General features: G+C 40.9%; 1 protein-coding gene across 3 annotated transcripts in view; it reads left to right on the forward strand.

Annotated features, from left to right (window-relative positions):
- Positions 1–22,500, forward strand: part of LOC133552062 (metabotropic glutamate receptor 5-like) — a 55,010-nt gene that overhangs the window by 14,883 nt on the left and 17,627 nt on the right. For all 3 annotated transcript variants that reach the window (XR_009806611.1, XM_061899373.1, XM_061899372.1), the window contains exons 4-17: positions 391–649; positions 707–821; positions 3,556–3,805; positions 13,577–13,806; positions 13,878–13,999; positions 15,006–15,130; positions 15,193–15,361; positions 15,427–15,553; positions 16,895–17,012; positions 17,078–17,264; positions 18,696–18,854; positions 18,930–19,055; positions 22,002–22,184; positions 22,249–22,418. Coding sequence is in view for 2 of the 3 variants with exons in the window: in XM_061899373.1 (XP_061755357.1) it covers positions 391–649; positions 707–821; positions 3,556–3,805; positions 13,577–13,806; positions 13,878–13,999; positions 15,006–15,130; positions 15,193–15,361; positions 15,427–15,553; positions 16,895–17,012; positions 17,078–17,264; positions 18,696–18,854; positions 18,930–19,055; positions 22,002–22,184; positions 22,249–22,418 (2,340 nt within the window). In the remaining variant the exon portion in view is untranslated. The remainder of the gene's footprint in view (positions 1–390; positions 650–706; positions 822–3,555; positions 3,806–13,576; positions 13,807–13,877; positions 14,000–15,005; positions 15,131–15,192; positions 15,362–15,426; positions 15,554–16,894; positions 17,013–17,077; positions 17,265–18,695; positions 18,855–18,929; positions 19,056–22,001; positions 22,185–22,248; positions 22,419–22,500) is intronic.

Raw genomic sequence — 22,500 nt, forward strand, 5'->3', positions numbered from 1 at the left:
TCTAAATGTAGGTCTAAGTGAGACCTACATAGAATTTTTTGTTTCATGTCTTTCCGGCATTCCTACTGGAAGTTACAAGCAATTTTGTTTGTGTTTTCATCCTAGGAGCAGTTTTTGCTTTGTTTTATTCAAATTTTGCGCTAGAGCGCATTTTATAATTTTCGGGTTTAGTTTTTTCATTAGAATAATAATAATAATAAAACCTTAGAAATAGAATAGGGTCCTCTGTCCCAAAGGAACATTCGGTCCCTAAAAATTGATGCAACCCGAGAGAAAAGGAGCGCTTGATTTCGTGCATGTTTTTTTATTTCACTTTTATTGGTCTTTTTGATCAGATTGGTCATGTTAATTCGGGTCCGCCGTAATCATGCCCCTGGACCCGCCCCACAGGGACTCCTGCTGGCACTCTGCCGTGGCCCTGGAGCAGAGCATCGAGTTCATCCGGGACACGCTGGTGTCCGCCGAGGAGGAGGAGAGTCAGGGCCGCTGTCCCGCCGAAATGGGCGGGGCGCCGCCGAGCAAGAAGCCCATCGTGGGCCTCATCGGACCGGGCTCCAGCTCGGTGGCCATCCAGGTGCAGAACCTGCTGCAGCTCTTCAACATCCCGCAGATCGCCTACTCGGCCACCAGCATGGATCTCAGCGACAAGGTTGGTGTTGATTTGAGCCAGGGACTATTTCAAAATAAAAGCCCTCTTGTCCTGCAGAGCTTGTACAAATACTTCATGAGGGTGGTGCCCTCGGACATGCAGCAGGCCCGGGCCATGGTGGACATCGTCAAGCGCTACAACTGGAGCTACGTGTCGGCCATACACACCGAGGGTGAGACCCAAAGGCGCTGGAATGTGTGGATGATGCTTTCAATGCCTCTAAATATGACATTCCAACATTTTAAAAGCCACTTCATGTTTGTAAAGGCATTCAATTTGTACCTAATGAAGTGGCCAGTGAGTGCCTGCCTTCTAGAATCTTATTCCTAATCGGCAAAGTCTGATGACTTCAACCCAGGCCTTCTCTCCGGGACAAAATTAATTACACTAACACTGTGAGACCTTTCGGTCAAACGTTGAAATCCCTCTTGACAACGACTGTGCCTTATCCAGGCTGCGGCTTTCTTCTACATCATTCCATTGATATATAATATGTCTGCGTGTATATATATATATATATAAAAACATATACACATATGTATATGTATATATATATATATATATACATGTATGTGTGTGTGTGTGTGTGTGTGTGTGTGTGTGTGTGTGTGTGTAAGAATATATATATGTATACATATATGTATATATATATATATATATATATATCCTAAGGACCAGATGAGTCGCCCGCTGGCCTGTTCTAAAAATAGCTCAAATAGCAGCACTTACCAGTGAGCTGCCTCAATATTTTATTTTATTTTATTTATTTACCAGCAAGCTGGTTTCGCTTTGCTGGACATTTTTAATTCTAAGAGAGACAAAACTCAAATAGAATTTGAAAATCCAAGAAAATATTTGAAAAACTTGGTCTTCACTTGTTTAAATAAATTCATTTATTTTTTTACTTTGCTTCTTATAACTTTCAGAAAGACAATTTTAGAGAAAAAATACAACCTTAAATATGGTTTTAGGATTTTTAAACACATATACCTTTTTACCTTTTAAATTCCTTCCTCTTCTTTCCTGACAATTTAAATCAATGTTCAAGTATTTTTATTTTTTATTGTAAAGAATAATAAATACATTTTAATTTAATTCTTCATTTTAGCTTCTGTTTTTTTGCCGAAGAATATTTGTGAAATATTTCTTCAATTCAAAAAAACTATTCCGGCAAATCTAGAAAATCTGTAAAATCAAATTTAAATCTTATTTCAAAGTCTTTTGAATTTCTTTTAAAAAAAAATTTCTGGAAAATCTAGAAGAAATAATGATTTGTCTTTGTCAGAAATATAGCTTGGTCCAATTTGTTATATATTCTAACAAAGTGCAGATTGGATTTTAACCTATTTAAAACATGTCATCAAAATTTTAAAATTGATCTTAACCAGGAAAAATGACTAATGATGTTCCACAAATTATTTTTCAAATTTTTACAAAAAGATTCCAATTAGCTAGTTTTTCTCTTCTTTTTTTCCATTGAAATTTGAATTTTAAAGAGTCGAAATTGATGATAAACTCTAAATTTCCTTTTTTTTCTCCTGTTTTCTTCTCGTTTAAACCGTTCAAATAAGTGTTTTTTCATCATTTATTCTCTACGAAAAAAACCTTCCATAAAAGGAATGACAGAGCTTTAATTTTGCAAAAACCCATTCAAAGCAAAATTTTCGCAAAAAATGCTATTTTTGCCTCTTTGAGCTGTAATTTGACCCCCTTAAAATGCTTCAAAACTCACCAAACTTGGCACACACATCAGGACTGGCAGAAATTGCGATCTAATGAAAAAACCAAATCCCAATACTCAAAATTACATAGCAAAAACTGCTCCTAGGAAGAAAACACAAACAAAATTGCTTGTAACTTCCAGTAGGAATGCCGGAAAGACATGAAACAAAAACTTCTATGTAGGTCTCACTTAGACCTACATTTAGATAATTGACATCCTTCGGCAAAAATCAACAGGAAGTTAAAAATTACCCCTTCAAAATAAAAGTTTTGTAAAAACCCGTCACCTTTTTCAAATGTAAACTCCTCCGAGTGCGTTTTTCGTTTTGGCTTCAAACTCGCACAGGAGAGGGATTGAACCCTTTTGATTAAAACTATTCAACAAAGTTTTGATTACTGCTCCGGTTTTGATTTTACGCGCCTTCAAAGAACCCTTGCGCAAAGTTTCCTAAAAAATTTCATTTTTGCCTCTTTGAGCTGTAATTTGACCCCCTTAAAATGCTTCAAAGTGCAAGTTAAAGCTCTACTATGCCAAGCGAAAGCCATTTATCAACAACATCCAGAAACCCCCATCTGTAATTTGACCCCCTTAAAATGCTTCAAACTGCAAGTTAAAGCTCTACTATGCAAAGTGAAAGCCATTTATCAACAACAACAACATCCAGAAACGCTGATCTGTAATTTGACCCCCTTAACATGCTTCAAAACTCACCAAATTTTACACACACATCAGGACTGGCGAAAATTGCCATCTAATAAAAAACCAAACCCCAAAAGTCAAAATTGCGCTCCAGCGCCCCCGATGAAAAAAACCAGACAAAACTGCTTGTAACTTCTGTAAGGAATGTCGTAGAGACATGAAACAAAGACCTCTATGTAGGTCTGACTTCGACCAGGGCTTGGCAGCGGCCAAAGGCGGACCCGACCAACGCTGCTTGCAGCTTTTATTATGTATATAGATTTATTTATTAAAGGTAAATTGAGCAAATTGGCTATTTCTGGCAATTTATTGAAGTGTGTATCAAACTGGTAGCCCTTGGCATGAATCAGTACCCAAGAAGTAGCTCTTGCTTTCAAAAAGGTTGGTGACCTCTGCTGTAGACAAAAACCGTGGCTTAGACAGGAAATGAGTGAAATATGAACCTTTGCCAGGTGTTCGACGGACGCTTGCTCCTCCTCCGCAGGTAACTACGGCGAGAGCGGCATGGAGGCCTTCAAAGAAATGGCGGCCAAGGAGGGCATCTGCATCGCGCACTCGGACAAGATCTACAGCAACGCCGGCGAGCGCAGCTTCGACAAGCTCCTGCACAAACTGCGCGGCCACCTCCCCAAAGCCCGGGCGGTGGCCTGCTTCTGCGAGGGCATGACAGTGCGAGGGATCCTCATGGCCATGCGGCGCCAGCAGCTGGTGGGCGAGTTCCTGCTGCTGGGGAGGTGAGGCGGCGCGCCGCTCTCCGCCGCATCTTCACCTACATCCCCATCCATCCACCGTCGCCATGGAAACCAAAGGTACCCTTTCCATTCCTTTTCCTGCGCTCCGTTTGCAGAGGTGGGTAGTAAGGCGCTACATTTACATCTACTTGAGTAACTTTCGGGATAAATTGTACTTCTAAGAGTAGTTTTTATGCAACATACTTTTACTTTGACTTGAGTATATTTATAGAGAAGAAACGCTACTTTTACTCTGCTCCATTTATCTACAATCAGGTCGCTACTTTTTTTTTTTATCGATCTTTTAATGCACGCTTTGTTTGTTTTGATTTTGTCAGACAGGCATTCAAAGCATGGCCGGCTCTACGCAGGGGCAAGAGGGGGCAGAGCCCCCTTAAATAAATGTCTTGCCCCCTCAAATCAAAATTTGAGAAAGAAAATTTGAATAAACTCACAAAATTACTACATTATCAATCAATCAATGTTTACTTATATAGCCCTTAATCACTAGTGTCTCAAAGGGCTGCACAAACCACTACGACATCCTCGGTAGGCCCACATAAGGGCAAGGAAAACTCACACCCAGTGGGACGTCGGTGACAATGATGACTATGAGAACCTTGGAGAGGAGGAAAGCAATGGATGTCGAGCGGGTCTAACATGACACATAAAAATGTTCCACAATCACACTAAAATGTTCCACGGTCACACAAAAATGTTCCACGGTCACACAAAAATGTTCCACGGTCACACAAAAATGTTCAACAATTACGCTAAAATGTTCCACAATCACACAGAAATGTTCAGCAATCACACCAAAATGTTTCACAATCACATAAAAATGTTACACAATTACGCTAAAATGTTCCACAATCACATAAAAAATGTACCACAATCACGCTAAAATGTTACATGATCACAAAAAATGTTCCACAAATATGCTAAAACTTTCCATGATCACATAAAAATGTTCGGCAATCACACTAAAATGTTCCACAATCACACAGAAATGTTCAGCAATCACGCTAAAATGTTCCACGGTCACACAAAAATGTTCCACAATTACGCTAAAATGTTCCACAATCACGCTAGAATGTTCCACATTCACGCTAAAATGTTCCAAAATCACACAAAAATGTTCTACAATTACGTTAAAATGTTCCACAATCACATAAAAAATGTACCACAATCACGCTAAAATGTTACATGATCACAAAAAATGTTCCAGAATTACGCTAAAACGTTCCACGATCACATAGAGTTTCCACAATCACGCTAAAACGATCCATGATCACAACATTTTTTGCCAAAATTACGCTAAAACATTCCACGATCACATAAAAATGTTCCACAAATATGATAAAACTTTCCATGATCACATAAAAATGTTCGACAATCACACCAAAATGTTCCACAATCACACAGAAATGTTCAGCAATCAAGCTAAAATGTTTCACAATCACATAAAAATGTTACACAATTACGCTAAAATGTTCCACGATCACATAAAAATGTTCCACAATCACGCTAAAATGTTCCATGATCACAAAATTTTTTTCCAAAATTACGCTAAAACGTTCCATGATCAATCAATCAATGTTTAGTTATATAGCCCTAAATCACTAGTGTCTCAAAGGGCTGCACAAACCACTACGACATCCTCGGTAGGCCCACATAAGGGCAAGGAAAACTCACACCCAGTGGGACATCGGTGACAATGATGACTATGAGAACCTTGGAGAGGAGGAAAGCAATGGATGTCGAGCGGGTCTAACATGATACTGTGAAAGTTCAATCCATAATGGATCCAACACAGTCGCGAGAGTCCAGTCCAAAGCGGATCCAACACAGCAGCGAGAGTCCCGTTCACAGCGGAGCCAGCAGGAAACCATCCCAAGCGGAGGCAGAGATGTCCCCAGCCGATACACGCGCGAGCACTACATGGCCACCGGATCGGACCGGACCCCCTCCACAAGGGAGAGTGGGACATAGGAGAAAAAGAAAAGCAACGGCAGATCAACTGGTCTAAAAAGGGAGTCTATTTAAAGGCTGGACTATACAAATGAGTTTTAAGGTGAGACTTAAATGCTTCTACTAAGGTGGCATCTCGAACTGTTACCGGGAGGGCATTCCAGAGTTCTGTAGCCCGAACAGAAAACGCTCTATAGCCCGCAGACTTTTTTTGGGCTTTGGGAATCACTAATAAGCCGGAGTCCTTTGAAGGCAGATTTCTTGCCGGGACATATGGTACAATACAATCGGCAAGATAGGATGGAGCTAGACCGTGTAGTATTTTATACGTAAGTAGTAAAACCTTAAAGTCACATCTTAAGTGCACAGGAAGCCAGTGCAGGTGAGCCAGTATAGGTATATATGTATGTATATATGTATATAAAGGTATATACAGTATAGGTATATATGTATGTATATATGTATATAAAGGTATATACAGTATAGGTATATATGTATGTATATATGTATATAAAGGTATATACAGTATAGGTATATATGTATGTATATATGTATATAAAGGTATATACAGTATAGGTATATATGTATGTATATATGTATATAAAGGTATATACAGTATAGGTATATATATATATATATATATATATGTAGGTGTGGGAAAAATCACAAGACTACTTCATCTCTACAGAACTGTTTCATGAGGGGTTCCCTCAATCATCAGGAGCGCAATTTCTGAATAAAACACAGCAAAAACTGCTCCTAGGATGAAAACACAAAAAAAATTGCTTGTAACTTCCAGTAGGAATGCCGGAAAGACATGAAACAAAAACTTCTAAGTAGGTCTCACTTAGACCTACATTTAGATGATTGACATCCTTCGGCAAAAATCAACAGGAAATTAAAAATTACTCCTTCAAAATAAAAGTTTTGTAAAAACCCATCACCTTTTTCAAACGTAAACTCCTCCGAGTGTGTTTGTCGTTTCGGCTGCGCCTTCAAAGAACCCCGGCGCAAAGTTTCCTAAAAAATGTCATTTTTGCCTCTTTCAGCTGTAATTTGACCCCCTTAAAATGCTTCAAAGTGCGAGTTAAAGCTCTACTATGCAAAGCGAAAGCCATTTATCAACAACATCCAGAAACGCCGATCTGTAATTTGACCCCCTTAACATGCTTCAAAACTCACCAAATTTTACACACACATCAGGACTGGCGAAAATTGCCATCTAATAAAAAACCAAACCCCAAATGTCAAAATTGCGCTCTAGCGCCCCCTAGGAAAAAACCCAGACAAAACTGCTTGTAACTTCTGTTAGGAATGTCGTAGAAACATGAAACAAAAACCTCTATGTAGGTCTCACTTAGACCAGGGCTTGGCAGCGGCCAAAGGCGGACCCGACCAACGCTGCTTGCAGCTTTAATTATTCATTCAGATTTATCCGAGAGCCACAGGTTCCCTACCCCTTCCCTAAAGTACCAGTACTCTTACTTGAGTACCATTTCTGGCTGCTCTACCCACCTCTGTCCGTTTGTTGTTGAAACGTCATCGGGCGAGCGGAAGGAGGACGGGCGAGGGAGCGCAAGTGGGCGGAGGACGGAGCTGGAAGGAGAGGTTTGACGGCGCCGAGGAGAATAAGCCGCTTTATTTTAAGGCTGCTTCGTTGGGCGTTCTATTAACGATGCCGCTCGTTAGGAGACGTGAAGTCACCTTGAACTACATCCTGCGACGGTCCACTTCCACACTAATGTGCCGCCTGTGCGCTTCACGTGTCCGTTCACTTTTTCACCACGGGAATGACGTTGGCGGCGGCCCCTAAGGCAGTGGTTCTCAACCTTTTTTCAGTGATGTACCCGCTCTGAACTTTTTGTTTGAATTCAAGTACCCCCTAATCCAGGGGTAGGGAACCTATGGCTCTAGAGCCAGATGTGGCTCTTTTGATGACTGCATCTGGCTCTCAGATAAATCTTAGCTGACATTGCTTAACACGATAAGTAATTAGGGTCCGCCCTGCCCATGGACCTTGATTAAAACTATCCAACAAAGTTTTGATTACTGCTCCGGTTTGGATTTTGCGCACCTTCAAAGAAGCCCTGCGCAAAGTTTCCTAAAAAATGTCATTTTTGCCTCTTTCAGCTGTGATTTGACCCCCTTAAAATGCTTCAAAGTGCAAGTTAAAGCTCTACTATGCAAAGCGAAAGCCATTTATCAACAACATCCAGAAACGCTGATATGTAATTTGACCCCCTTAACATGCTTCAAAACTCACCAAATTTTACACACACATCAGGACTGACGAAAATTGCCATCTAATAAAAAAACAAACCCCAAAAGTCAAAATTGGGCTCTAACTCCCCCTAGGAAAAAACCCAGGCAAAACTGCTTGTAACGTCTGTTAGGAATGTCGTAGAGACATGAAACAAAAACCTCTATGCAGGTCTGACTAAGATCAGGGCTTGACAAGCGGCCGCAGCAACCAAAAGCGGACCCGACCAACGCTGCTTGTTAATAATTAGGGTCCTTGGCCCATGGCAAAGGACTCCACAGGATAATTTTTTTACACAGATTTTTTAGACACATATATTTTTTTTCACTGAATTTTTACACACTAAATTTTTACACACTGATTTGTTATACACTGAATTTTCACCCACATTTTTTATACTGAATGTTTACACACTGATTTGTTTACACTGAGTTTTTACACACTTTATTATTTTATTTTTTTTACACAGATTCATTTTTTTAAACATAATTTTTTACAGGCAGATTTTTTTACACAATTTTTACACATAGAATTTTTTTTTGCACACTGATTTTTTTACACTGAATTTTTACACTTTTTTTTTTTTTTTACACAGATTCATTTTTTTAAACATTTTTGTTGCCAGATTTTTTTACACCGAATTTTTACAAACTGATTTTTTTCACAGACTTTTTACACAATTTTGTTTTACATATATACATATGTATATATATATATATATATATATATATTTATGTGTATATACTTGTGTATATATATATATATACATACACATGTATATTTATGTATATATATATACATATATATATATATATAGGTGGATATATACATACATATATATATATATATATATATATATATATATATACATATACAGTGGGGCAAAAAAGTATTTAGTCAGCCAGCGATTGTGCAAGTTCTCCCACTTCAAATGATGACAGAGGTCTGTCATTTTCATCATAGGTACACTTCAACTGTGAGAGACAGAATGTGGGAAAAAAATCCAGGAATTCACATTGTAGGAATTTTAAAGAATGTATTTGTAAATGATGGTGGAAAATAAGTATTTGGTCAACCATTCAAAGCTCTCACTGATGGAAGGAGGTTTTGGCTCCAAATCTCAGGATACATGGCCCCATTCATTCTTTCCTTAACACGGATCAATCGTCCTGTCCCCTTAGCAGAAAAACAGCCCCAAAGCATGATGTTTCCACCCCCATGCTTCACAGTAGGTATGGTGTTCTTGGGATGCAACTCAGTATTCTTCTTCCTCCAAACACCACCAGTTGAGTTTATACCAAAAAGTTGTATTTTGGTTTCATCTGACCACATGACATTCTCCCAATCCTCTGCTGTATCATCCATGTATCCATTTTGGTATCAACTCAACTGGTGGTGTTTGGAGGAAGAAGAATACTGAGTTGCATCCCAAGAACACCATACCTACTGTGAAGCATGGGGGTGGAAACATCATGCTTTGGGGCTGTTTTTTTTCTGCTAAGGGGACAGGACGATTGATCCGTGTTGAGGAAAGAATGAATGGGGCCATGTATCCTGAGATTTGGAGCCAAAACTACCTTGGTTGACTAAATACTTATTTTCCACCATAATTTACAAATAAATTCTTTAAAATTCCTGGATTTTTTTTCACATTCTGTCTCTCACAGTTGAAGTGTACCTATGATGAGAATGACAGACCTCTGTCATCATTTGAAGTGGGAGAACTTGCACAATCGCTGGCTGACTAAATACTTTTTGGCCCCACTGTGTATATAAATGTAATATAAATGTATCATCAGAAATCACGGAATTCGTTAACTTTAACAACCCTATTGCTGCGATAATAAACATTTTAAAAAAAGTTCAATCACATCCTTTAAAGTGGTCCACCACAACAATTAAAGTGGCCATCATTGTGCCCCTCTTCAGACCGTGCATCTGTACCTAATGAAGTGTCCACTTAGCATCAGACTCCAATCATGTGACCTGAAATATTAACTGTAGTGGGACCGCAGCCAAATAACTCCGCTCTATTCTCATCCCTCCCGGTGGACGCAGACGGAAGGTTGATTGCACCTCCGCACGTGTGTATTAAAAAAAAAAAAAGGTATGGAGGGGGGGAAAGTTAAAAAACGCTGCGGTTACACAACCTCGGCGTGGGTGTTGTGCTCAGGACCCTCCAGCCGTGGAATCATTCCATCAGCCGTCCCTCGGAGAGGCCTGCGCTGAAACGGAGCGCCGCTGTTGAAAAGGCGAGGACGGCTATGAAAAGCACGCCGGGGAGGGGGGGGAGGGGGCAAGGGGGGCTCCGACTCTGGGTAGTTTGACTCACTCGTCAAGGAGAGCGCCGCCACGGCCCACGCGCCACACCACCTACGGGCCCGCGCACGCCGCACAGCAGCAAAAGAACCCACTGGTCCACTCGCAGCATCTCTTGTGAGCGGGCCCACAAAGCACATGCTCAATGGCCAACTGTATCACGATATCAGTGTGCTGTATCGGCCAATAACCACTCTTAATTTTATGACCCGCGGGAAAATAGATTAAATGTCAAGTTATACAGTATAGTCAATCAAAAACGGTCCTATACTCTGGTCGAAATTTTTTTTTTTAAATGTGCGGAGGAGCATGTTCGGCAGCGCGCGCACACCGAGTACTTACAAGCAGACACAGAAAAGGGAGAACGGACGCATTTTGGCCTAAAAAGTGAAGATAAAGGTGAAGTTATAACACTGAAGAGGAAGAGGTGCTTTAAGACATGGCGGATAACGTCCATCCGCAGTGTTTTAGCGACTTCTAAATCACTAATCCTCGCCTCCATGGCGACAAATGAAGTAAGTTTCTTACAATAGCTCACCGCCGTCACAATGTGAACAAACGGCATGGTTGGATCTACACCTGACATCCACTGTAATGATACCAAGTACAGGAGCGTATTTAGTCAATACTGCTATGATTACATATGTTTTTTTACCGTCACAAAATTATTTTTTTTAATTCACTTTATATTCATAAAGTCAGTAAATACGTCCCAGGAGTCATGAGGACTTTGAATCTGACCCATGTATGATCCTGTAACGACTTGGTATCGCATCGATACCTAAATGTGTGGTATCACCCAAAAACTAATGTAAAGTATCCAAAGAAGAGAAGAATAAGTGATTATTACATTTGGACAGAAGTGTAGATAGCACATGTTCAATAGTGGTTCCACTAAAAGTGACAACTGTATCACGATATCAGTGTGCTGTATCGGCCGATACCTACTCTTAATTCTATGACCCGCGGAAAAATAGATTAAATGTGGAGTTATACAGTATAGTCAATCGAAAACGGTCCTATACTCTGGTCGAAATTTTTTTTTTTTAAAGGTCAGTCATCATCATGGTTTTACGAGCAGAGGAGCATGTTCGGCAGCGCGCGCACACCGAGTACTTACAAGCAGACACAGAAAAGGGAGAACGGACACATTTTGGCCTAAAAAGTGAAGATAAAGGTGAAGTTACAACACTGAAGAGGTGCTTTAAGACATGGCTCGCTAGATAGCGGCTAACGTCCATCCGCAGTGTTTTAGCGACTTCTAAATCACTAATCCTCGCCTCCTTGGCGACGAATGAAGTGAGTTTTTTACAATAGCTCACCGCCGTCACAATGTGAACAACCGGCATGGTTGGATCTACACCTGACATCCACTGTAATGATACCAAGTACAGGAACGTATTTAGTCAATACTGCTATGATTACATATGTTTTTTTACCGTCACAAAATTATTTTTTTTAATTCACTTTATATTCATAAAGTCAGTAAATACGTCCCAGGAGTCATGAGGACTTTGAATCTGACCCATGTATGATCCTGTAACGACTTGGTATCGCATCGATACCTAAATGTGTGGTATCACCCAAAAACTAATGTAAAGTATCCAAAGAAGAGAAGAATAAGTGATTATTACATTTGGACAGAAGTGTAGATAGCACATGTTCAATGGTGGTTCCACTAAAAGTGACAACTGTATCACGATATCAGTGTGCTGTATCGGCCGATAACTACTCTTAATTTTATGACCCGCGGAAAAATAGATTAAATGTGGAGTTATACAGTATAGTCAATCAAAAACAGTCCTATACTCTGGTCGAAAAAATTTTTTTAAGGTGCGTCATCGTCATGGTTTTACGAGCAGAGGAGCATGTTCGGCAGCGCGCGCCACTGAGTACTTACAAGCAGACACAGTGTGTAGACAGAAAAGGGACGCATTTTGGCCTAAAAAGTAAAGATAAAGGTCCTATACTCTGTTCGAAAAGTACTGATTCGCCATATATTTTTTTTTTTACAAAGAATTTTTATACAGAGATACATTTTAATATTATGTATATGTTTAGTAGTAAATTTACCATTTACTACTAAAGGACAAGTTGTCTAGTATGTTTATTTTATTTAAGGACTAAATTGCAATAATAAACATGTTTAATGTACCAGAAGATTTTTTTATTTTATTCAAATATAGCCAATAATGACATTTTTTTTGTGATCCGTCCCCCTTTATTTAGAAAAGTATCGAAATACATTTTGGTACCGGTACTAAAATATTGGTGTCGGGACAACACAAATTAAATGTAAATTTTTGATTTTTTAAATTATTTTATTATTTTGTGGTCCCCCATTATTTAGAAAAGTATCAAAATACATTTTGGTACCGGTACCAAAATATTGGTGTCGGGACAACACTAAATAAATATTATTATTATTATTTACTTTTCTTTTTTTTTTGTGGGCCCCCTTTATTTAGAAAAGTATCGAAATACATTTTGGTACCGGTACCAAAATGTTGGTGTCGGGACAACACTAATTAAATGTTTATTTTTTTATTTTTTGTAATTATTTTATTATTTTTCTGGTCCCCCATTATTTAGAAAAATATAGAAATACATTTTGGTACCGGTACCAAAATATTGGTGTCTGGACAACACTAAATAAATATTATTATTATTATTATTTATTTTTCTTTTTTTTGTGGGTCCCCTTTATTTAGAAAAGTATAGAAATACATTTTGGTAATGGTACCAAAATGTTGGTGTCGGGACAACACTAATTAAATGTTTATTTTTTAATTTTTATAGTAAATATATATATTTTTTTTTTATAGTATATATTTAAATATTTACATTTGATAAATAATTTATATATATATATATATTTTAATATATTTATGCAATTTTTTTATATTCTGATTACTGCGTAAGTGCTCAGCTATCAAGGCAGAAAGGAAATGTCAACACAAGTGTGGAAAAGACTGAAATAATGTCAACAAAATAGTCAAATTGTAACAATATAAGAATATGTAAGAAAAGCTTCATAAAGTGTAAGAAGAAGTGTGAAAAGGTAAAACTACTTTCTGTGTCAGGAAGCCCCAGCTGTGCTCTAAAGTGTAAGCATCCAGGTCCATTTCCTCCATTTTGACTCTCTCTCCTCTTTCCATGCGAAGAATCAAGCAAACTTGCTAGTTGACGCTGTCCCCTGATTGGCTGTTGTCTTCCCGCCGCAGCGACGGCTGGGCCGACCGCTACGACGTGACGGACGGCTTGGAGAGGGAGGCGTCGGGCGGCCTGACCATCAAGCTGAAGTCGGCGTACGTGACCTGGTTCGACGACTACTACCTGAAGCTGAGGCCCGACTCCAACCCGAGGAACCCGTGGTTCCCCGAGTTCTGGCAGCACCGCTTCCAGTGCAAGCTGAAAGGCCAGGAGAGCGCCGCCTACAACCGCACATGCAGCCGTGAGCGCCGCCGCCGCCGCACTACAATCTTCCTCGCCGCCGCCTTGGCGTGACGGCGCTCTGTCCCGCAGGAAGAGAGTCGCTGCACCACCACTACGCCCAGGACACCAAGATGGGCTTTGTCATCAACGCCATCTACGCCATGGCCCACGGTCTGCACGCCATGCAGCAGGAACTCTGCCCGGGGTATAAGGTACTTCAAGTTAGCATCAAATGTTAGCATCAAATGTTAGCATCAAATGTTAACATGTTAATGTCAGCATGATAACAAAGGACTTTTTTAAGGTTAAACATACAAAATTAGCTACAATGTTAGCATAAAAAGTTAGCATGCTTGTATAAGAAAAGTTAGCATATTTCTAATATGGCGCCAAGTATCAAAATCTGTGAATTTTTAGGTTAACCATACAAAATTAGCTACACTGTTAGCATAAAAAGTTAGCATGCTTATGTAGGAAAAGTTTGTGTACTTCTAAGATGGCACCAAGTATCAGAATTTGTGATTTTTAAGATTAAACACACAAAATTATTTACACTGTTAGCATAAAGAGTTAGCATGCCTATATAGGAAAAGTTAGCATATTTATAATATGTCGCCAAGTATCAAAATCCGTGAATTTTTAAGATTAAACACACAAAATCATTTACACTATTACCATAAAGAGTTAGCATGCTTATATAGGAAAAGTTAGCATACTTTTAAGATGGCGCCAAGTATCAAAATCTGTGATTTTTAAGGCTAAAAATACAACAGTAGCTAAAATTTTAGTATGCTGATATAGGAAAAGTTAGCATACTCCTAAGATGGCGCCAAGGATCAAAAACCATGATGTTGCCATGAACATGTTAGCATGAAATGTTAGCATGTACATGTTAGCATAAAATGTTAGCGTAAAATGTTAGCATGAACATGTTAACATAATATGTTAGCATAAAATATTAGCATGAAAATGTTAGCAGGAACATGTTAGCATGAACATGTTAGCATAAAATGTTAACATGAACATGTTAGCATAAAATGTTAACATGAACATGTTAGCATAAAATGTTAGCTTGAACATGTTAGCATAAAATGTTAACATGAACATGTTAGCATAAAATGTTAACATTAAATGTTAGCATGAAAATGTTAGCATAAAATTTTAGCATGAACATGTTAGCATAAAATGTTAGCCTATATTTCCACTTCCTGTCGGCAGGGTCTGTGTGAGTCCATGCGGCCCATCGACGGGCGCCACCTGCTGGAGTTCCTGATGAGGACCAACTTCACCGGGGTCTCGGGCGAGACCATCTACTTCGACCAGAGCGGCGACTCCCCCGGCAGGTGAGGACAGGTGTGAGGAGGGCGACGCCCCCCCGCTGAGCGCCCTGGGTGCATGTTTGCAGGTACGAGATCATGAACTTCCAGCTGCTGGACCAGGACCAGTACGCCTACGTGCACGTGGGCAGCTGGGACCAGGGCGGCCTGCGCATGGACGACATGGAGGTCTGGAACAACCAGAGCCGGCTCATCAAGTCCGTCTGCTCCGAGCCCTGCCAGAAGGCCCAGATCAAGGTCGGCTCCCGTGACTCGTGACCCAGGTGAGCCACGTCTGACGTCTGGCCCTCGGTCTGGTGCAGGTGATCCGCAAAGGGGAGGTGAGCTGCTGCTGGACCTGCACGCCATGCAAGGACAACGAGTTTGTGTTCGACGAGTACACCTGTCGCTCCTGCCTGCTGGGGTCCTGGCCCACGGACGACCTGCGTGGTGAGTCCACCTGGGCGGTGAGTCCACCTGGGCGGTGAGTCCAACTGGGCGGTGAGTCCACCTGGACGGTGAGTCCACCTGGGCGGTGAGTCCACCTGGGCGGTGAGTCCACCTGGGCGGTGAGTCCACTTGGGCGGTGAGTCCACTTGGACAGTAAGTCCACTTGGGCAGTCTACCTGGACAGTGAGTCCACCTGGACAGTGAGTCCAACTTGGCAGTGAGTCCACCTGGACAGTAAGTCCACCTGGGCAGTGAGTCCACCTGGACAGTAAGTCCACCTGGGTGGTGAGTCCACCTGGACAGTAAGTCCACCTGGGCAGTGAGTCCACCTGGACAGTAAGTCCACCTGGGCGGTGAATCCACCTGGGCAGTGAGTCCATCTGGACAGTAAGTCCACCTGGGCAGTGAGCCCACCCTGGCAGTGAGTCCACCGGACAGTAAGTCCACCCAGGCGGTGAGTCTACCTGGACAGTAAGTCCACCTGGACAGTAGGTCCACCTGGACAGTAGGTCCAACTGGGCGGTGAGTCCACCTGGACAGTAAGTCCACTGGGGCGGCGAGTCTACCTGGACGGTAAGTCCACCTGGGCAGTAAGTCCAAATGGGTGGTGAGTCTACCTGGACAGTAAGTCCACCTGGACGGTAAGTCTAAATGGGTGGTGAGTCTACCTGGACAGTAAGTCTACCTGGACGGTAAGTCCACCTGGGCGGTAAGTCCACCTGGGCGGTGAGTCCAACGTGGCGGTGAGTCCAACTGTGCGGTGAGTCCACCTGGACGGTAAGTCCACCTGGACGGTAAGTCCACCTGGACAGTAAATCCACCTGGACAGTAGGTCCACCTGGACAGTAAGTCCAACTGGGCGATGAGACCACCTGGACGGTGAGTCCACCTGGACAGTGAGTCCACCTGGGCAGTGAGTCTACCTGGGTAGTGAGTCCACCTGGACAGTAAGTCCAACTTGGTGATGAGTCCAACTAAGCGGTGAGTCCTCCTGGACAGTAAGTCCAGGCGAGCGGTCCAGACTTTGGACAGCCAGCACTTCATCCATGGCCATCAGACCTGTGCCCCCCTTCCACAAAGGAGAGGGGGGCAGAGTAGAAAAGAAACGGCAGATCAACTGGTCTAAAAAGCTAGAGTATACAAATGAGTTTTAAGATGGGACTTAAATGCTTCTAATCAAAAAAGAGTTGGCCCTGGACCAAAGGATTTTAGTCCAATGCGTCAAAAAGTGTGGACACACCTGGTCTTAGTGATGCGTATCAAAGACCGTGGCACAACAACAACAACAACAACAACAACAACAACAAAAGTTTCTACAGCTTTTCCCTTCTTTGTTTCCAGGTTGTGAGCCGATCCCGGTGCAGTACGTCCGCTGGGGAGATCCGGAACCGATCGCCGCCGTGGTCTTCGCCTGTCTGGGTCTGCTGGCGACCCTCTTTGTCACCTCGGTCTTCGTCAAGTAGGTGGAAGGGCTCCCTTTTGCCGCTCCTGAGCCGGCCCGACATTCACGTCCTGGGTCCGCAGGTTCTGGGACACACCTGTGGTCAAGTCCTCCAGCCGCGAGCTGTGCTACATCATCCTGGCCGGGATCTGTCTGGGCTACCTGTGCACCTTCAGCCTCATCACCAAGCCACATATCGTCTGCTGCTACCTGCAGAGACTCGGTATCGGACTGTCTCCCGCCATGAGCTACTCTGCTCTGGTTACCAAGGTGACGCCTCTCCTTTCTTGCTAGGAACATGTCTTACTTTCACCTGGTCTTACTTTGACCTGGTCTTACTTTGACATGGTCTTACCTGCACTGTGCACTGATGTTCCTGGCAGGGCTGAGACCATTTTGGTGTTGGATATCAGAAAGTATAGAAATGTGCGATACAAGTTATGATTAAATAAATGATGATTTGATCATTTTCCAAAATATATTCAAAAGACAAACAAAACTTTATACATACATATATATGTATGTGTGTATATATGTATATATATGCATGTATGTATATATATATATACAGATACAATATGTACTGTATGTATGTATGTATATATATATACACACATGTATATATTACATAAACATATATACATACATATATATGTATATATATGTATGTATATATATATGTATGTATGTATATATATGGATGTATGTATGTGTGTATATATATATGCATGTATGTATATATATATATACAGATACAATATGTACTGTATGTATGTATGTATATATATACACACCTGTATATATTACATAAACATATATACATACATATATATGTATGTATATACATATATATATGTATGTATGTATATATATATACTGTATATACACATGTATATGTTTGTATATATCATGTATATATTACATATAAGTATGTATATATGTATGTATATATGTGTGTATGTATATATTTATATACTGTATATATATACAGTATATATATGTATGTATATATATACTTTATACATATATACATATACACACACACACACATATATATATATATATATATATATATATATATATATACATATATATATATATCACAAGATCAGAAGGAGCTTTTCTAACCTGGAAGTTCTTTTGGAAAAGTATCATCATAAATATTCCAATCAAAACATTGTGAGAATCTGTTTGAATCGATAACTGATCCCCAAAAGACTGACACACATATTACTTACACGTACACAACCTCCAAGGCAGAAAGAAGCCTGTCAGAAAGTATCCAGTAACAAACGTGTCCGCGTCATTCAACTAACTGAGTCATGAACTTAACTTCATGAATCACTTGGTGTGGCCCAAAATAACAAATACAATGACCACTCCACTTCGACCTACAGACAGCAGAATGACAAATAGATGAATGTTTTCCTACTTGCCATTGTTCTGTTTTCACTCATTTCTCCTCATCAAACATCTTCTAACTTTACACTCTGGAAAACGATACAGGTGTGATTCATGGCTCCCACCTGGGTATCGCATCGGAAGTGAAAAAGCTGTATCGCACGAGTGAAAGTGAAGAATGCACTTGAGGGCACATGAGGAGAATTGGATGGATTTTGGAGGGGGGGGGGATGTTTGATGTGGGCGTGTTTGGGACGTCGGCGCCATGGCTCACCGCGCTGCCGTCTATTTTGGAGGCAGACCAACCGCATCGCTCGGATCCTGGCAGGCAGCAAGAAGAAGATCTGCACCAAGAAGCCTCGCTTCATGTCCGCCTGCGCACAGTTGGTCATCGCCTTCCTGCTCATCCTGCTGCAGCTCGCCATCATCGTGGCGCTGCTCGTCATCGAGCCGCCGGAGGTGTGTGTGTGTGTGTATACGTGCCCCCACACACACACACAGACACACATGCTGAATCCTACTAACTGGTTCCAGGTGATCCATGACTACCCCAGCATACGTGAGGTGCACCTGATCTGCAACCTCACCACTCTGGGGGTGGTGGCGCCGCTGGGCTACAACGGTCTGCTCATCCTCAGCTGCACCTTCTACGCCTTCAAGGTGGGTCCTTGTCTACTCTACATACTGTACATGTCTACTCTACATACGTGTATATATATATATATATATATATATGTAGGTGTGGGAAAAATCACAAGACTACTTCGTCTCTACAGATCTGTTTCATGAGGGGTTCCCTCAATCATCAGGAGATTTTAATGGAAGCATTCACATACAATGGTTTATATAGGGCACAGAGTGGGTGGGTACAAGCAGGCGTAGGGGTGTGGTGATTGTCTCATGTGTTACCTAGGAGGTGTTTCCGTCTGTGGCGGCATGTTGAAATGATTTCACTGCGCTTGTTGAGGGATGATAGGTCTGGATGATATATAATAAACAGTTTAAGCATAGGTTGCATCTTTTATTACCACTGTTGTAAGGTTTGCTGGATGCAAGAATTTGCCATGTTATTGAATATTCAACATTATTGTCTTTGAGGTTCCAAATGTCTTTGCTGAGTTCTGTAGAAATCCGCAAAGTCTGGTTTCTAAAGGAGGCGTTGTGATTATTCCATCTTGTTTTGAACGCTCCTTCGGTTAATCTTACGTACGTGTCGGATGTGTTAATGTCCTTGCGTGTTACCTTTGCTTGGTAAACGACTGATGTCTGTAAGCACCTTCCGTTGAGAGGGCAATCAGGTTTCTTGCGACAGTTACATTCCTTATTGGTTTCAGAGTCGTTTAGTCTGGGGGTAGGCAGTCCTTTTGCAATTGCTTTGTTGTGGTTTGAAATGATTTGTTGTATGTTATTCATACAGCTGTAGCTCAATTTAATGTTGTTCTTGTTGAATATTTTTCTTAGGGTGTTTCCTTTGGGGAAGTGTTTGTCGATCAGAGTGAGGAACTTGGGGCCGATGTTGGTTGAGATGTTTTTGCTGAATGGGGGGTTGTACCAGATGATTTTGTTTTGTTTTCTGCTCTTTTTTGGTTGGTTTCCTGGAGTGGGTTCATAGGTGAGGGTGAAGTTGTATCCGCTTTCATCAAGTGCTTTCTGGTACGAGGGTTGCATCTTTTATTACCACTGTTGTAAGGTGTGCTGGGGGTGTAAATTGTAGCCCGGAAGAGTTAGGGCTGCATGGGATTCTCGGTATTTGTTCTGCTGTGTTTATGTTGTGTTACGGTGCGGATGTTCTCCCAAAATGTGTTTTTCATTCTTGTTTGGTGTGGGTTCACAGTGTGGCGCATATTTGTAACAGTGTTAAGTTTTCAGTGTTAAATCATCAACTTAAAGGGGAACATTATCACAATTTCAAAGCATGATGTTTCCACCCCCATGCTTCACAGTAGGTATGGTGTTCTTGGGATGCAACTCAGTATTATTCTTCCTCCAAACACCACCAGTTGAGTTGATACCAAAAAGTTCTATTTTAGTTTCATCTCCCAATCCTCTGCTGTATCATCCATGTATCCATTTTGGTATAAACTCAACTGGTGGTGTTTGGAGGAAGAAGAATACTGAGTTGCATCCCAAGAACACCATACCTACTGTGAAGCATGGGGGTGGAAACATCATGCTTTGGGGCTGTTTTTCTGCTAAGGGGACAGGACGATTGATCCGTGTTAAGGAAAGAATGAATGGGGCCATGTATCCTGAGATTTGGAGCCAAAACCTCCTTCCATCAGTGAGAGCTTTGAATGGTTGACAAAATACTTATTTTCCAAAATAATTTACTAACAAATTCTTTAAAATTCCTACAATGTGAATTCCTGGATTTTTTTTCCACATTCTGTCTCTCACAGTTGAAGTGTACCTATGATGAAAATGACAGACCTCTGTCATCATTTGAAGTGGGAGAACTTGCACAATCGCTGGCTGACTAAATACTTTTTCGCCCCACTGTATATATATATATATATATATATATATACATACATATATATATACACGTATATACATAAATATATATATATAGATATATACATAAATATATATATATATATATATAGATATATACATAAATATATATGTGTATATGTATATATATATATACACGTATATACACATAAATATATATATATATACATATGTATATATGTAAAAAAAATTGTGTAAAAAGTCTGAAAAAAATCAGTTTGTAAAAATTCAGTGTAAAAAAATGTGCTTACAAAAATGTTTAAAAAAATGAATCTGTGTAAAAAAATCAGTGTGTAAAAATTCAGTGTAAAAAAATCAGTGTGCAAAAAAAAATCTGTGTAAAAATTTGTAAAAAAAAATCTGCCTGTAAAAATTATGTTTAAAAAAAATGAATCTGTGTAAAAAAAAAAAAAAAAAAAAAGTGTGTAAAAACTCTGTGTAAACAAATCAGTGTGTAAAAATTCAGTGAAAAAAAATTCTCTGTGTAAAAAAAATCAGGGTGTAAAAATTATGTGTAAAAAAATGTGTATAAAAAGTCTGTGTAAAAAAATCAGTGTAAAAAAAAATCTGCCTGTAAAAATTCTGTGCAGGAAATTGAATCCGTGTAAAAAATAGGCGCCAGCGACCCCAAAAGGGAATAAGCGGTAGAAAATGGATGGATGGATAAAAAATAAAAAAAATCAGTGTGCAAAAATTCTGTGTAAAAAAAATCAGTTATGAATCATTATAGATAAGAATTGTAATTCATTCAAAAATCTACTTTTTGCTGCACGCCGTTTGCTCACACACGTGACAAATTAGAGGGAATGGTGGATATAGGTAAGTTATCGGTATCGTTATCAGTTTTTCTGCAAAGGGGACAGGACGATTGATCCGTGTTAAGGAAAGAATGAATGGGGCCATGTATCCTGAGATTTGGAGCCAAAACCTCCTTTGAATGCTTGACCAAATACTTATTTTCCACCATAATTTACAAATAAATTCTAGTGTTTCTGACTGTTCCAGGGCTGAAAGGGCAACTCCTGTCTTTATTGAAAGGTGTGTGCGTGTGTTGGACTCACCTCCCCTGCCTGTCCTTCCTCTCCCAATCAGACTCGCAACGTCCCGGCCAACTTCAACGAGGCCAAGTACATCGCCTTCACCATGTACACCACCTGCATCATCTGGCTGGCCTTCGTGCCCATCTACTTCGGCTCCAACTACAAGATCATCACCATGTGCTTCAGCGTCAGCCTCAGCGCCACCGTGGCGCTGTGCTGCATGTTCGTGCCCAAGGTAACCGGGTCCGAGACCCGCCCCTCTCCCGCGTGGCCGTAATAACGCCCAGGTGGTCCGACAGGTGTACATCATGCTGGCCAAGCCGGAGAAGAACGTGCGCAGCGCCTTCACCACGTCCACGGTGGTGCGCATGCACGTGGGCGACGCCAAGAAGGCGGCCAAGGCGGGCAAGGCGTCCGGCAGCATGGCCGACCTGTTCAGACGCCGCGCCTCCACGCAGGAGAACGTCAGGTGGGATCGCTGCTCCTTCTTCTCGTTAATTACAGTCGTCACCTTGATTGGCAAATGCCTCCATTTTTCGGTTTACTTTTTA

Source organism: Nerophis ophidion, linkage group LG04 (genome assembly GCF_033978795.1).
Source record: "Nerophis ophidion isolate RoL-2023_Sa linkage group LG04, RoL_Noph_v1.0, whole genome shotgun sequence".
Lineage (NCBI taxonomy): Eukaryota > Metazoa > Chordata > Actinopteri > Syngnathiformes > Syngnathidae > Nerophis > Nerophis ophidion.